The sequence below is a fragment of the Entelurus aequoreus genome, linkage group LG10 (genome assembly GCF_033978785.1).
Source record: "Entelurus aequoreus isolate RoL-2023_Sb linkage group LG10, RoL_Eaeq_v1.1, whole genome shotgun sequence".
Taxonomy (NCBI): Eukaryota; Metazoa; Chordata; class Actinopteri; order Syngnathiformes; family Syngnathidae; genus Entelurus; species Entelurus aequoreus.
In genome coordinates, this window is record NC_084740.1 from 65,163,352 (window position 1) to 65,181,245 (window position 17,894).

General features: G+C 39.8%; 1 protein-coding gene across 9 annotated transcripts in view; it reads right to left on the reverse strand.

Moving 5' to 3' along the window:
- Positions 1 to 5,049: 5,049 nt before the first annotated feature.
- LOC133658908 (alpha-tectorin-like) overlaps positions 5,050 to 17,894 on the reverse strand; it is a 60,853-nt gene continuing 48,008 nt past the window's right edge. For 7 of the 9 annotated variants that reach the window (XM_062061417.1, XM_062061412.1, XM_062061418.1 and 4 more), the window contains 10 exons: positions 14,867 to 14,957; positions 14,739 to 14,801; positions 11,560 to 11,771; positions 11,221 to 11,352; positions 8,236 to 8,423; positions 8,005 to 8,153; positions 7,687 to 7,932; positions 7,447 to 7,609; positions 7,272 to 7,370; positions 5,051 to 7,202 (listed from right to left, as the gene is read on the reverse strand). In XM_062061417.1, the coding sequence (XP_061917401.1) occupies positions 7,272 to 7,370; positions 7,447 to 7,609; positions 7,687 to 7,932; positions 8,005 to 8,153; positions 8,236 to 8,423; positions 11,221 to 11,352; positions 11,560 to 11,771; positions 14,739 to 14,801; positions 14,867 to 14,957 (1,343 nt within the window). In that variant the 3' untranslated portion in view covers positions 5,051 to 7,202. Of the gene's footprint in view, positions 7,203 to 7,271; positions 7,371 to 7,446; positions 7,610 to 7,686; positions 7,933 to 8,004; positions 8,154 to 8,235; positions 8,424 to 11,220; positions 11,353 to 11,559; positions 11,772 to 14,738; positions 14,802 to 14,866; positions 14,958 to 17,894 lie in introns of all 9 variants that reach the window. The other 2 variants (XM_062061411.1, XM_062061409.1) reach the window with 1 other exon arrangement.

Sequence of the window (17,894 nt, forward strand, 5' to 3'; positions counted from 1 at the left end):
AGTTTTGAAGCATGTTAAGGGGGTCAAATTACAGCTCAAAGAGGCGGCGGTATACTAATAAAACGCTAGAAATACAATAGGGTACTCTGTCCCAAAGGGACATCGGTCCCTAATAAAGTCCATTCTATTCTATTCTATCTATTCTATTCCTGCAAGCGGGTTCACTCCCACCTCTGAGTGTCTGATCAACGCAGACATTTTTATTCCATTACTTTGGCCAGTTAAGTTGAGCCTCCGTTGCATTCCTTTGTTGGACTTTGTGAATGTTTATTCATGTGGACACTTTTGTTTAATTGCCAGCTACCTCCCTCTGGTTTCTGCATTTCCGGGAACACGCCAAATATTGCCATGATGCCATCCGGTCATCACAGAATAGTTCTGTTCGAGGATTCAGTGGTCTTGTTCTCGGGAGACTCTCGTTTGACGCGTCAAAGGTGCTGAGGGATCAACAAACCGGGAAAATGGCTTCCTTATTATCGAGTGGTGTTGATTTAGGAGTAAACTTTTAATAAGTTACGCGATGGGAGTGTTGACTCCTTGAAAGCCCATTAGCGTCGTTGTGGACTCTAGGTATCTGGAAATAAGAAATATCTTGCTGCCAGGACTTTAGCTGAGTGGGAAATGGGAGTCCAAGCCAAGAAAACTGAACAAGAGGTGAACAAGGAAAAGGCTGAGAACTACCAAAAAATGTTGTTAGTAAAAGACACTGGTAACTTTTTGCCAGACACTCTCTCTATTTCTGACGCTTGGGTAGGAGAAAAGGATAGCATGAAGCTGTGGTTGCCTACCATGTACTTTGATATAGGCATGTACCTTAGTGTTACACACATGTACTGATATAGGCATGTACCTTGGTGTTACATGTACTTTGATATAGGCATGTACCTTCGTGTTACAAACATATATTTTGATATAGCCATGTACCTTGGTGTTACAAACATGTACTTTGATATAGGCATGTACCTTGGTGTTACACACATGTACTTTGATATAGGCATGTACCTTGGTGTTACACACATGTACTTTGGTATAGGCATGTACCTTGGTGTTACATGTACTTTGATATAGGCATGTACCTTGGTGTTACAAACATGTACTTTGATATAGGCATGTACCTTGGTGTTACATGTACTTTGATATAGGCATGTACCTTGGTGTTACAAACATGTACTTTGATATAGGCATGTACCTTGGTGTTACAAACATGTACTTTGATATAGGCATGTACCTTGGTGTTACACACATGTACTTTGATATAGGCATGTACCTTGGTGTTACACACATGTACTTTGATATAGGCATGTACTTTGGTGTTACAAACATGTACTTTGATATAGGCATATACCTTGGTGTTACACACGTGTACTTTGATGTAGGCATGTACCTTGGTGTTACACACATGTACTTTGATATAGGCATGTACCTTGGTGTTACAATCATGTACTTTGATATAGGCATGTACCTTGGTGTTACAATCATGTACTTTGATATAGGCATGTACCTTGGAGTTAAAAACATGTACTTTGATATAGGCATGTACCTTGGTGTTACAAACACATACTTTGATAAAGGCATGTACCTTGGTGTTACACACATGTACTTTGATATAGGCATGTACCTTGGTGTTACAAACACATACTTTGATAAAGGCATGTACCTTGGTGTTACACACATGTACTTTGATATAGGCATGTACCTTGGTGTTACAAACATGAACACAAGAATGCTTCAAAGTTATAAAGAAGCCAAGGGTTACAGTTATTTCACAACAGGTCAGATTTCCTTTATGTTTGTATTTTAACATATAGTGAGATCACCATATTTTAGCTACATGAATGTTTTTTTTTTGTTTCTTTTGTTGTTTTTTTTAACCAATATATATCTAGCAGTCACATATCTGGTAATTTTATTTAGCAATATCAAGTATAAGTTCCCGACACAATTTTGCATATTGTCATCATTTATTTTGATGCGATAGCTAAACATAATTACAGTTGCAATAGTTTTGTTTCATTTTCAACAGACTGCTTAAAGAATAATTATTGGTAAATGCAATCTATGAAATATTAGTTCATTAACTTGAAAAGTTCTTCACATTAAACACAATGACATTTACCCCTACTTATGACGTTGCACACATTACACGCCATTATACTAAATGTATGACTATTCCTTGCAGGTTAGATGAAGGAATTGTTCTAGAATCCTATCAGCAATGACAGTCAGTTTTGTGTCCTTAAGGCCGAGTGTAAGCCTTCCATGAATGTTCACTGTGCTCCCCTGAAGCTGCGGGTTGCTATTGAGAAGAAGTCTGGGAAAATCAAAAGTGTACATTATACCTGTTTTGCTGGGTATGCAATTATATAGGATAATAGAAAACCAAAAATGGAAACATTTAATTCATATTAAAGGTTCAACTTGTGTAGTGCTTAAGTTTTAATGCATGTAATATTCATTCTGTTAGTGTAAAAGTTCAACATTTAGGATGATTTCAATGTTGTTAAACCCCTTGTCATATCTAGGTATTGCATAAATTACAATGATTTTTGTGACTCTAGAAAAAAAAAAGTATTTGATGATGATCATGTTACACAGATTCCACTCCAGTGTTGAGTTTTGGGGACTGAAAAAAATGTGTCATTTAAAATAATTTGCCAAGTAATATAACTGTTAATTGGTACTTTTTAGTAAAAAAAAAAAAGACTGTCAATTGATACAACCTATTAGTAGATAATCCATGACACTTAGAACATTTGTGATTACAGGATAACAATTATGTAATGTACATTTTATGAATATTTTTACACCACATTATTGTATGATGTAGCAATATGTTTCAACAATGTTTATTTCAACTACTGTCCATGTCATGTTTTATCATACCTGGTGGGGTTGTTGTATGGTGGATTCAGAACTATCCTCTACTTGGCCAGTCTCTGGGATAACTTCATCCATGGAAGCAGCAGCAGTAGTTAAAGTTAAGTACCACTGATAGTCACACACACACTAGGTGTGGTGAAATTATCCTCTGTATTTGACCCATCCCCTGGGTGAGGGGGAGCCGTGAGCAGCAGCGGTGGTCGCGCTCGGGAATCATTTGGTGATTTAACCCCCAATTCCAACCCTTGATGCTGAGTGCCAAGCAGGGAGGTAATGGGTCCCATTTTTATAGTCTTTAGTATGACTCGGCCGGGGTTTGAACTCACGATTTTGCAGTCTCAGGGCGGACACGCTAACCACAAGGCCACCGAGTTGACGCTTCTGAGTTGACAGAAGCCGTTTCTGTAGGTCCATGCCACACTTCTTTTCACTGTAACTGTTGATGTATAGCCCATTTCTAACCATGGCAAAGGGTGCTCATCCGTTGGTTTACCATGCAAGAAAATTTTACTGCGGATCTGTGAGTCTTTTGTAGGCTTCCAGTCCACTCACTTGTTATTAGCGTTCTTAAGTTTCCTATTAACGGCCTTAATCCATTTTATTTTCATGTCCGGATCTTTTGGAAACGGGTACCGTTTGAATGGTGGATCACAAACACATCTTCCTGAGTCCAAATAACACTCGTGAATGTCACACATGGTTTTTGTTTCCATCTCGTGAGGTAATATGTACTATTAGAACATCCCACAACTGCACAAATTGTCTTCGGCATATTGAAAAATAGACACGACGCGGAATAAACAATAATTCCGAAATATATCTACTACTATTCACGCTAAAGCAGGGGTGTTCAAAGTGTGGCCCGGGGGCCATTTGTGGCCCGCAGCTCATTTTTAATTGGCCCGCGACACCGGCAAAATACAATTTGTGCTTAGAAGAAATGGAACCAGACCAAATTCCCCCAAAATGAGACCTGAAAACCAAAATTGCTGTTAACCTGTGCGTCTTTTACAGGGTGTTTAATGAACATATGTACACATTTCTTGCAAGATATGGTAAGATTTAGAGTTTGCGAAAGCTAAATATTAATAATAATAAGTATTGATAAAGACTAATTATAAGATGAATAATTGATTGAACTACATTGTACTAGTTTTTTGTTACGTTTCGTTTTATGTATGCACTCCGGGATGCAGAGACGGCAGGCAAGTGCAGAAAAGAATGGTAATGGTAAGATTTTGAGTGTGCTAAGCCTTATAATGTAATAATCATACTAATATTGATGAAGAATTAAATAATGAGAATAACTGATTCAACTACATTGTATTAGTTTTTGTTACGTTAGGCACTCCGGTGTGCAGAGACGGCAGGCAAGTGCAGAAAATAAGTCTTCTTTACCAAAGAAAGGCAGGTGCACAAATGGAAAAGAGACGTATGAACTGCAAAGATACAACGTTGATGTACAAAGCAAAACAATCCAGTCCCCAAAAGCATCCTGATTGGCAACCAGCGACAGGTGACGGCGGCAGCACTCAGCTGGCAAATGGAGGAAAAAAGGACGTTGAACAAAAAATAAGAGCGCTGGACAGGAAATCATGCAAAATTAAAAAAAACTAATAACTGGCATGTAAGAGGTTTTCGGGTCTTGAATGTACAAAAAAGTACAAAGTGGCCCCCCTACCTTTTCTGTATGCGGCCCTTGCTGGAAAAAGTTTGGACACCCCTACGCTAAAGAGTAAAAACAAACCACGAACTGACGAAGTTTACCAAAAAAGTATAGAGTCGCTTGGCTTTGTTTATCCCTCACAAACATTGACGTCAATAAATTGGACATGCGCAGAAGCCAACCTCGAACTGGTCCATCCTCCATACACTGAATAAACATGGTGTTAAAAGACACGTATCACATGTACAGCTGCGTGCCAATTGAGTCCAGAGTCTTGTACTTGGAAGTGTCCTAATTTAAAAATCCAAAACCGACCCAGCAGTTTAAATGTTCTTTTTTCAGACTTGCTATTAGTGCCATGTTTGTTTACTGGCCACTTGAATGACGCTGGTTCTCTTCTTCAGCTGATTTATTGAGACGTGTGCCCCTTGCTGCTGCCCCTGCAGGGCGTAGGAAGTACTGCATGTATGTGTTGAAACTATGGGTTTCATGGCGGTTTGAATAATATTAAACACAGGTTTTATGTCACTGCACGTTTATTTCAAGTGATTATTCACCAGTCAAATTATTCATAATTAGCCTGGTGTTAACATTCCCATACAGAAATAATATTATATATTCCCTATTCCCCATTAATATATGTATGTATGTATATGATATAAAGATACATTGCACTTCGACAGTTAGAGGCTTCAGGAAGCAATTGAATGTGTTTTTTGGTGTTGTTTTTGTTAAAAACACAAAAATCCACAATGGCGTGCTGCGATCTGATAAAAACACGTCATTCGCTCACCAACAATGTGGATACAAAAGGTAGCGGTTATGAATGGACTATTAAGTCGCCATGTTGACTGTTTCAAGTGCAACACACTGCACTTCTTAGGGTGAACGCACTTATGCACTCAAAAAGGTCATAGTATGTATGGAAGTGTGCAAATTGGGACAGCCTGTGTTGTTAGTACAAAAGTGTGCGTTTTGGTACATACGGAAGTTTCTGAATGGAGTAGAGAAGTGTGCGAATTGAGACACGATCCAAATATACAGTAAGTCCGGAAGTTTGTGAATTGAGTGGCGAAGTGTGAGAACTGAGACACTGGCTAAGTGTAAGTGTGACTTGAGTACCAAAGTGTAAATTGAGACGTAGCCTTATCCTAAATAGCGAACTGTGCAAATTGAGAAAGAACCTGGGTATAAGTTCGGAAGTGCCTTAATTTAGTACAAAAATGCGAATTGAGAAACGGTGTAAGTTGAAGTTCCCGAATTGAGTACTAAAATGCGGATTAAGACACGGCCTAAGTGTGAGTATTAAAATGTGAGAATTGAGCCGAGAAATTAGAAAATTGTGTCAAAGTATGCAAATGGCGACATGGCCCTGAGGTAAGTACCGAATTGTCCCTTTCAGGGTCACGGGGGGCACTGGAGCCTATCTCAGCTACATTCGGGCGGAAGGCGGAGTACACCCTGGACAAGTCGCCACCTCATCGCAGTCTAATTGTTAGTACCGCAAGTGCACAAATTGAGTAGAGAAATGTGCGAATTGAGACATAGCCGAAATATAAGTTCCGAAGTGCCTATATTGAATGAGTGCGAAAGAGCGAATTGAGAAACAGTCTAAGTGTCAGTTGAAGTTCCTGGATTGAGTACTAAAGTGCCGATTAAGACACGGCCTAAGTGTAAGTACATAAGTATGCGAATTGAGTACAAAAGTATAAATTGAGAGGAAGCCTTATCGTAAGTATCGTAGTGCGCAACTTGAGTAGAGAAGTGTGTGACTTGAGTCCAGCCTGACTGTAAGTACATAAGTGTGCTAATTGAGTACAAAAGTGTAAATTGAGATGTAGCCTTATCGTAAGTATCGTAGTGCGCAACTTGAGTCACAGTCTAACTGTAAGTACTGAAGTGCGTAAACTGAGACATAGCCGAAGTATAAGTTCTCTCCATTGAGTACAAAAGTGTGACTTGAGAAAGTCTACGTGTGAGTTGAAGTTCCTGAATTGAGTGTTAAACTGCCAATTAAGACAATGTCACAATGTCACAAAAAGTGTAAGTACCTAAGTGTGCAAACTGAGCACAAAAGTGTAAATTGAGATGGAGCCTTGTCTTAAGTATAGAAGTGCGCAAATTGTGTGGAGAAATTTTAAAATTGAGACACGGCCTAAGAGTAAGTACTAAGTGTGTAAATTGAGCATAGAAGTGTGCGACTTGAGACACAGCCTAAGCATACAGTAAGTACAGAAGTGTACGAATTGAGTACAAAAGTGTAAATTGAGACGTAGCGTTATCGTAAGTACCAAAGTCCGCAACTTGAGACATACCGTAAGTATAAGTTCATAAGTGCCTAAATTGAGTACAAAAGTGTAAATTGAGACGTAGCGTTATCGTAAGTACCGAAGTGCGCAACTTAAGTTACAGTTTAAATGAAAGTACCTAAGTGTGCTAATTGAAACATACCTTAAGTATAAGTTCATAAGTGCCTACATTGAGTACAAAAGTGCAAATTAAGAAACAGCCTAGGTTTTTGCTGGTCCAGAAGGCTCCAGCTAAAACTGGACTAGTGTCTACTTGCCAGCATGACTGCATTACAAATTCATCACATTAAAAAAAAGAAGGTTCGGAAGGTCTGCACCATGGAAGTCAGTCCAAGTCGGGAAACAACCTGAGAAGACAAGCAGCGCAGGTGCTCAGACCTCATTAGTCACGTGTCAGCGGTCAAGGCGTGTCTTACCTAATTGGCCCAAGTCATGCTGATGATGGCGGCACTTCTGTGAGCAGATTCCGACCTTGCAGACCCGCGTCTTCGTCTCTTGCCCAGACCACTGCAGTTCTGAGACAGAGTTGAAGACACGGTCACATTGGGGAGTCTTTACTGAGGAGGACGGGCCTGGGAAGCAGGTGTATACCGGGGCGCAGATCTGGCTCTGCTTGGCACACAGGTGGACGTCACAGTGCAGGGAGAGCTCGTAGTTGTCACCGGCAAATCGGAACATGTTGAAGTTGAAGAAGTTGGACACTCCCACTCCATTGACGTTTACCTTGATGGTGTCATCGGCAGAGCTGGGACATCTGCGACAGGGGAAAAACATGGCAACCTGGCTCCGCGCCGTCGCTTCGAGCGTTCAGTGACGTGTGTGTCCGCTCACCCGTCAGTGATCAGCTCGTGTCTCACAGGCCCGTCACTATACGAGCCGTTGGTGGCCCAGCAGGAGTCGGTCACCAAGGCCACGGCGCCGTCATCCAGGCCTTCCGTCTTCAGTTCTATGTAGACGGTCTGGTTCAGCTGGATTTCAGTGTTGTGCCGCACGAGGCGCTGGCGGTCAGCGTCCAAGTAGGCCTTCATGATCAGCGTGTAGTCCCAAGAGTCGGAAACCACGCGCTGCATGACAGAGCTGCAGAGCGCACACAAACTTCAGCACCAAAGTCTTCGTTGATGCAGAGTCCGACCTGCGAGCTCAACTCACTTGTCTTTAAGTCTGAAGGTCATGCTCTGGCGCCCCGGCTGGTTCTGGTAACAGGAAAAGTTCATGTGGAACTCGTCAAAGTGCGAGACGATGTTGGTGGTGTTCTCGCCGATGATGGCGTTCTTGTACAGAACTGTGGTGTCGTTGGCCTGCAAGGTTACGGACATGTGTTACTGCGAGACACCTCGTAACCGCATGGACGCCACGGCGGCGGTCGGAGGAGACGCCCACCGTGATCACGGCCCCGCAGGCGTTCCGGCTGCTGTTGAACGTGAAGGCCACCATGTGGTGCATGTCCCTGTGGCCTCGGCACGTGTCGTCTGTGAGGTGCAGGTCACGGTAGTCAAAGCCCTTCTCCTCCAGGAGACAACTGGGCAGAACCAGAGTCGCCGTGTTGTCCTCGCAGATTGTCGGACCGCCTGGACATCAAGACACGGGTGATCAGATGGTGCTCGTGTCTCCAATAGTATATTTACCAAAATAGGGGTGTCCCGGTTGGATATTGACACCTTGAGGTTGTGTTTAATCAGTCAAGGTCTTTGGAGGGTCAACTGACCAAAAACTGTTTCGATCAAAAATCTATTTTTTCCCCCCCTTTAATCTGTCCTGTCCAGCCAGTCAGGCATATCCTATCGTTGATGCCCACACTTTTTCAGCAGGCGAGCTACTTTTTAAATGACCACATATATATATATATTCGTGGTCAAAAGTTTCCAATAATTTATACAACTCTTATTTTTTTGTGATAGAGTGATTGGAGCACATACTTGTTGGTCACAAAAAACATTCATGAAGTTTGGTTCTTTTATGAATTTATTATGGGTCTACTGAAAATGTGAGCAAATCTGCTGGGTCAAAAGTATACATACAGCAATGTTAATATTTGGTTACATGTCCCTTGGCAAGTTTCACTGCAATAAGGCGCTTTTGGTAGCCTTCCACAAGCTTCTGGTTGAATTTTTGACCACTCCTCTTGACAAAATTGGTGCAGTTCAGCTAAATGTGTTGGTTTTCTGACATGGACTTGTTTCTTCAGCATTGTCCACACGTTTAAGTCAGGACTTTGGGAAGGCCATTCTAAAACCTGAATTCTAGCCTGATTTAGCAATTACTTTACCACTTTTGGCGTGTGTTTGGGGTCATTGTCCTGTTGGATCACCCAACTGCACCCAAGACCCAACCTCCGGATGATGATTTTAGGTTGTCCTGAAGAATTTGGAGGTAATCCTCCTTTTTTCATTGTCCCATTTACTCTCTGTAAAGCAGCAGTTCCATTGGCAGCAAAACAGGCCCAGAGCATAATACTACCACCACCATGCTTGACGGTAGGAATTGGTGTTCTTGGGATTAAAGGCCTCACCTTTTCTCCTCCAAACATATTGCTGGGTATTGTGGCCAAACAGCTCAATTTTTGTTTCATCTGACATCACATGGACAAAGATAAGACCTTCTAGAGGAAAGTTCTGTGGTCAGATGAAACAAAAATTTAGCTGTTTGGTCACAAAACCTAGCAATATGTTTGGTGAGGCCTTTAATCCCAGGATCACCATGCCCACCGTCAAGCATGGTGGTGGTAGTATTATGCTCTAGGCCTGTTTTGCTGCCAATGGAACTGATGCTTTACAGAGAGTAAATGGGACAATGAAAAAGGAAGATTACCTCCAAATTCTTCAAGACAACCTAAAATCATCAGCCCGGAGGTTGGGTCTTGGGCGCAGTTGGGTGTTCTAACAGGACAATGACCCCAAACACACATCAAAAGTGGTAAAGGAATGGCTAAATCAGACTAGAGTTAGGTTTTAGAATGGCCTTCCCAAAGTCCTGACTTAAACCCCATTGAGAACATGTGGGCAATGCTGAAGAAACAAGTCCATGTCAGAAAACCAACTAATTTAGCTGAACTGCACCAATTTTGTCAAGAGGAGTGGTCAAAAATTCAACCAGAAGCTTGCCAGAAGCTTGTGGATGGCTACCAAAAGCGCCTTATTGCAGTGAAACTTGCCAAGGGACATGTAACTTAATATTAACATTGCTGTATGTATACTTTTGACCCAGCAGATTTGGTCACATTTTCAGTAGACCCAGAATAAATTCATAAAAGAACCAAACTTCGTGAATGTTTTTTGTGACAAACAAGTATGTGCTCCATTCACTATCTCACAAAAAAAAAAAGAGTTGTAGAAAGTACTGGAAACTCAGGACAGCCATGACATTATGTTCTTTACAAGTGTATGTAAACTTTTGAGCGCGACTGTATGTGTATATATATATATATATATATATATATATATATATATATATATATATATATATATATATATATATATATATATATATATATATATATATATATATATATATATATATATATGCCAGAGGGACAATCTGTAGAAAATGGTGCATTTTCTTCTCTTCTTTTTTTGGTGTACAGCACTTTTTGTTCGCTAATTCCCTGTGTATGAAAAGTGCTATATAAATTAAGTTTGATTTGATATATAAACATATATATATATATATATATATATATATATATATATATATATATATATATATATATATATATATATATATATATATATGTTTATATATATATATATATATATATATATATATATATATATATATATATATATATATATATATATGTTTATATATATATATATATATATATATATATATATATAAACATACATATATATATATATAAACATATATATATATATATATATGTATATATATATATATATATATATATATATATATATATATATATATATATATATATATATATATATATATATATATATATACATATGTATATATACATATGTATATATACATATGTATATATATGTTATATATATATATATATGTATATGTTATGTTATATTTTTATCACATTGTAGTGTTTTTAAAGTGTTCATTTATTTACTAAAATAGAGACTTTGGTCGAGGCTAGAACGTTTACATTGTTTCTTATGGGGAACTCCGCTTCACTATACAAACTTTTTTATTGATGAACCATGGTCAAGAACCAAATAGTTTCGTACATTGAAGTTCCAAAGAACAAAGTTAGCTGCTGGCAGATTCTGTTAGCCGGGGGACCAAAAAATAACTTTTTTTACGGAAATGGGCCTATACTGATCCCAAGTTAAAAGGGTCTGGGACAAGAAAAGACACTCTCCTAAGTGGTCAGGACCGCCACCAACAACTCACCTAAAGTTTGGTTGTCTCTGTACTCGCAGGCAAACTTGGCCCGGCAGAAGCAGTTGATTTGACCGTTGATGCCGCTGGCACAGAACTCGTGATTCACACAATGTGTGTGATTGCAGAAGGTGTGATTGCTAGCTGCAACACGAAAAGGGACAATCAGAACTTTGTTTTTGTGTCTCTGTGGTGTGACTGACAGGAAGAAAAGCTCTAACTCGCCCAAGTCATTCGGCCTCACCTGTTGACATGCATGTTTCCATGCATGACCTGATTACTCATCTTGTGTTCTTTGCAAGACTGCCAGGTGACAACGGGACGTAAAATGTGTAAAATGGTGGCACTCACGGCAGTAAGCCTCCTCCCTCCAGCCCTCCGTGAGTTCCGTTGTTGAATGCGTAACCAGACTACAGGCTTGGTCGTAGGCCCACAGGAACTGGCACCGGAGTCCGTCCGTGTTGGGGTAGCGGCACAGCGTGTTGTTGCAGGCCTCGATGTACGGTTCTGGGTCGAGGTACTCGTGGCAGGAGCTGAAGTTGCCCATGCGCATCATCTCACATCTGCAGCGGGAAGGACATAACAATAGGTACACCTGCAGGGCTTTATGTCCAGCAATAAAAGACATCGCCTTTTTTTTATAGGAATAGTTGTGTGATCTGCACATGTCATCTCAGCTCTACAGCATTCACACGCGACATCTTCACAAATGAGTGTCTCAGTTCGAGAGTTTTTTAGGTAGCTCAACAAGGCGGTCAACATATTAGGGACGGGACATGTCGATAAACGCGGTCATTTAGGGCCACAACCACAAGGTTGGCTGATCATGACATGGTCGTCGTGGATACAATCATACTTTGTTTCTGCTAAACTTCTATTCCGCCGTGAGTCGACATGTCCTTTTGTAATAGCTGTGGTCAGGTTGAACATTCAGAAGACCATAGCATCGCTTCGAACGCCGTCATCGTGACAGATACACAGCCGTAATTCTAAAACAAACAAACTGTTTAAGTTGATATTGTGGCCAAACTTTACCCCTAAAGATATAATGTCTAAAAATCTGACATTTTTAATAGTTTTTGACCATTTGTTGTGTTTTGTTTTTCTTTTTTAATGAATGCCAAAGCAGTATAGCAGTTTTGATTTGACTGCACTGCGGCAAGAGATAATCAAACACTTCATTTCCCCTTGAAATTATTAACTTATTTTTTACCTAAACTTTAGACATGATCTATAACAGGGGTTCTTAAGCTTTTTGACCCCAGGGCCCGAAATTTTTCACTTCAGAGGGAACCGGGGCCCACCCAAATGTTAACACCGAATTAGTCATTTTTCTCTTGATTTTAATAGTACCGGTATTCAATAATTATATCTAACCTACTTGAGGGGGACCAGGATTAACTTTATCAATTGATATGAAGCCATGCGTCACAAAGATTATTATCAAGGCTCAGGTCAGGCTGATTACAAAAAATACAAAATAAATACTAGTTAATACAGCAAAGGAAGTGTTAAAATAAATACATTCTTACTAGAATAATAATAAATATTAATAGTATATTAGTTTCTTAAATGAAAACACAGCTTCACTACTTTAGTCATAATTTTGTCACGGCCCGTGCGCATTCATCTGTGTCCGCTGAGAGCACCTCCAAGAGCAGCTGCACCCACTCAGCAAACAACACACCTGGCACTGATGAGAGGGACGCCTAGTTAAACCACCGCGTACTGAGATCCAGTGCCAGAACGTAGCGACCTGTACATCGTACCGTAAACTCGTCTCAAGCTCCCTTGTTGCCTTTCATTCCTGATCTCTGTGTTTTCCCAGCATTGATTGCCGTGTCCTTCCTTGTGTGTGTCCCGAGTCGAGCTGTGTGTCTCGCACTCCTGGATCTTCCCAGTCTTCCTCGTGCTTCCTGGTGCTTGACCCCTCGCCTACCCCTGGACTACGACGCCTCGCTCCTGCCTCTCGACATCTCTTCTGCCCCCGGACTACACTGCATGCCTTGCCTTTGTCTGACAGCACAGCTCCTCTCAGCACGCCCCTCCAACATTTACGGTAACACTCTCCAATTAAATACTACATAGTCTGACACTCATGCTCCTTTGGTTAACTACACATCATATAGTTATATCTTTAATAAATACGCCCAAGGTTAAACGCTCTCCCAGCCTCAGTGCCGTCTTCTTCTCCCCAGTACCATTACAATTTTTTGCGCATTAAAAAACGCCTATGACTTTAGCTCCAGATTTCTTCTGTTTGTTAATTAATGTCACTACTGCCACAAGTGGTGGAAAAGTGTATTACAACCGAGTACAGCGGTCCAAAGAGATATTTTTTAGTTGGCTTCTTAGGGGGCGCTCAAGGCCCACCATGGTTAAGAAACTCTGGTTTAGAATACAGACACCTGATTATTGAACATATTGGATTTAACTAAATTGTAGTTAAAGTTGTAGTCTTTTGTACATATGTGATAATTGTAAATACCGTATTTTTCGGATTATAAGTCGCTCCGGAGTATAAGTGGCACCGGCCGAAATGCTTAATAAAGAAGGAAAAAAACATATATAAGTCGCACTAGAGTATAAGTCGCATTTTTTGGGGAAATTTATTTGATAAAATCCAACACCAACAATAGACATTTGAAAGGCAATTTAAAATAAATAAAGAATAGTGAACAACAGGCTGAATAAGTGTACGTTATATGACGCATAAATAACCAACTGAGAACGTGCCTGGTATGTTAACGTAACATATTATGGTAAGAGTCATTCAAATAACTATAACATATAGAACATGCTATACGTTTACCAAACAATCTGTCACTCTTAATCGCTAAATCCCATGAAATGTTATTCCTCTGTGCGCTTCTAAACTACTCTGCCAACTCCAAAGGTAGACAATGCGCCGCTTCCTCTTCTATCGGTACGTCGCTTACGTCAGAGTAATCGTCAGTTGCAGTTCCAATTATTCCAGTCTTTCTGAATCCGGACAGGATAGTTTTGGTTGTCACTCAAGCCCATGCTTTGTCGATCCATCCTCAGTTTTTATAAGTTACCGCCAATGTTGAAATGATCAACTTTCATAGGTACGGATTTAGTAGCAGGTAGCATCTTTTTTTTCACAATGCACTTCTGCCATGACCCGCCCCCGCCAAATTTTTATTGGTTAACGTGTGTGTGTGACGATTGCTGATATACGCCTAGTCTCTTACGTGAATGAGATAAATAATATTATTTGATTATTTTACGGTAATGTGTTAATAATTTCACACATAAGTCGCTCCTGAGTATAAGTCAAACTATGAAAAAAACTGCGACTTATAATCCAAAAAATATGGTACTAACTTGTAAAAATATTAATACATTATTTCTAAGCATCTAATTAGGAATGCACTTGAAATAAATGTTTTGGGTGTTTTCTCACACTCGGGCTCCCATAGTTAAAGGAATTTCCGCAAAGTAGGAATTATTCATTACAAATGGAATATTTTCATAGCTAGATGATAAAAAGGCAATTTCCTACTCACTGTTCGTTCACTATGGTGCAGTTGATGGACTCGTCGGCTGGCTCGCTGTACTGCGTCTCACAGCTAGGGGGCGACAAAGAGCACAGGGGTGATTCCGAGGATCAAGTTGAGCGGCGAGGAGGTCTCACCTGGCGGGGCTGTGAGAACTGTCCTTCTTCTCAGTTAAAGGCACAGTGGCGTTGGTGCACAAGCCATCCAGGTTGTTCACCCTGTAAGCTCCTGCACAGGTGGACATCGTCAGGAAGTCAGCGAGACAAACAGGAAGATGTCAACAATACCACTGGAACCACCCAACGAAAACGCCTCCAACACTTGGAAGCTCAAACCTACATCTTGTGAGAGCTACTGTATATAGGGTGCCGAATGTAAAAGTTCAGTCACACTTTTCTAGCAGACATTTCTCAGATTGAACTTACTTTTCTACAAATTTTCATTACATTTAATTTCAATTAAATGTTGACTCTAAATAATATATATAAATGTAAAATCGAAATATTTATCTAAATATTATATATCTAAACATAAATCTGAAATATAAACATGAATGTTGAATCTAAATATACATCTGAATCTTAACCAAATCTAAATGTTATATCTAAACCTAAATCTTAAATATAAATATACATCTTAAATTTAAATCTGAATGTTAAATGTAAATCTGTTGAATTCAAATCTAAATATTAAATCTTTATCTTAAATCTAAATGTGAGCGCTAAATGTTTAATTTAAATACATACATTTAGCGCTCACATTTAAATTTAAGATTTAGATTTAACATTTAGGTTAATATTTAAGATTTAGATTTAACATTTAGGTTTAGATTTAAATTTAACAGTGTTGGCCCTGCGATGAAGTAGCGACTTGTCCAGGGTGTACCCCGCCTTCCGCCCGAATGCAGCTGAGATAGGCTCCAGCGACCCCGGAAGGGACAAGCGGTAGAAAATGGATTGAGTTAGTTTTAGATTTAATATTTATATATTTATATTTAACATTTAGGTATAGTTTTAAAATTGAGCGCTCATTTAGATTTAAATTTAAAATTTAGGTTTAGATTTAAAGGCCTACTGAAAGCCACTACTACCGACCACGCAGTCTGATAGTTTATATATCAATGATGAAATCTTAACATTATAACACATGCCAATACGGCCGGGTTAACTTATAAAGTGACATTTTAAATTTGCCGCTAAACTTCCGGTTCGAAACGCCTCTGAGGATGACGTATGCGCGTGACGTAGCCCGACGAACACGGGTATGCCTTCCACATTGAAGCCGGTACGAAAAAGCTCTGTTTTCATTTCATAATTCCACAGTATTCTGGACATCTGTGTTCGTGAATCTGTTTCAATCATGTTCATTGCATTATGGAGAAGGAAGCCAAGCAAGCAAAGAAGAAAGTTGTCGGTGCGAAATGGACGTATTTTTCGAACGTAGTCAGCCACAACAGTACACAGCCGGCGCTTCTTTGTTTACATTCCCGAAAGATGCAGTCAAGATGGAAGAACTCGGATAACAGAGACTCTAACCAGGAGGACTTTTGATTTGGATACACAGACGCCTGTAGAGAACTGGGACAACACAGACTCTTACCAGGATTACTTTGATTTGGATGACAAAGACGCAGACGTGCTACTGTGAGTATGCAGCTTTGGCTTTTTTTTGCGTATGTACGTAACTTTTTTAAAATATATAAGCTTTATGAACCTTGGGTTAGGTGAACGGTCTTTTGGGCTGAGTGATTGTGTGTGTTGATCATGTGTTTGAATTGTATTGGCGTGTTCTATGGAGCTAGGAGCTAGCAGAGGAGCTAGGAGCTAGCATAACACGTACCGTACCGTAAGTGCGCGTCACGTACGTAACTTTTTAAAAATATATAAGCTTTATGAACCTTGGGTTAGGTGAACGGTCTTTTGGGCTGAGTGATTGTGTGTGTTGATCGGGTGTTTGAATTGTATTGGCGTGTTCTATGGAGCTAGGAGCTAGCAGAGGAGCTAGGAGCTAGCATAACAAACACGCAGGTGTTATTATGCAGGATTAATTTGTGGCATATTAAATATAAGCCTGGTTGTGTTGTGGCTAATAGAGTATATATATGTCTTGTGTTTATTTACTGTTGTAGTCATTCCCAGCTGAATATCAGGTACCGTGAGTATGCAGCCTTGGCTGCTAAACATTCGATAACTTGACCGTATGTGCGCGTCACGTACGTAACTTTTTAAAAATATATAAGCTTTATGAACCTTGGGTTAGGTAAACGGTCTTTTGGGCTGAGTGATTGTGTGTGTTGATCAGGTGTTTGAATTGTATTGGCGTGTTCTATGGAGCTAGGAGCTAGCAGAGGAGCTAGGAGCTAGCATAACAAACACGCAGGTGTTTTTATGCAGGATTAATTTGTGGCATATTAAATATAAGCCTGGTTGTGTTGTGGCTAATAGAGTATATATATGTCTTGTGTTTATTTACTGTTGTAGTCATTCCCAGCTGAATATCAGGTCACCCCCGGCTCTCACAGCATCTTCCCTATCTGAATAGCTTCAACTCCCCACTAGTCCTTCACTTGCACTTTACTCATCCACAAATCTTTCATCCTCGCTCAAATTAATGGGGAAATTGTCGCTTTCTCGGTCCGAATCTCTCTCACTTCATGCGGCCATCATTGTAAACAATAGGGAACTTTGCGTATATGTTCAACTGACTACGTCACGCTACTTCCGGTAGGTGCAAGCCTTTTTTTTATCAGATACCAAAAGTTGCAATCTTTATCGTCGTTGTTCTATACTAAATCCTTTCAGCAAAAATATGGCAATATCGCGAAATGATCAAGTATGACACATAGAATAGATCTGCTATCCCCGTTTAAATAAAAAAAATTCATTTCAGTAGGCCTTTAAGATGTAGATTTAAATTTAGCATTTAGATTTAGCTTCAACATTTAAATATAATATTTAGAGTCAACATTTAATTTAAACTTAAGTATGATGAAAATAAGCTAAATGTGAGAAAAGTGAGTTAAATCTGAGAAATATATCTGCTAAAAAAGTGTAACTAAAGTTTGACATTCGACACACTAGACAAATGTGCTGCTGGGTAAATGTGAATTAGTGCTGTTTAAAGCTGTGAACCTGAAGTATAAGTGCCGTTCTGTCTTCTAATCGT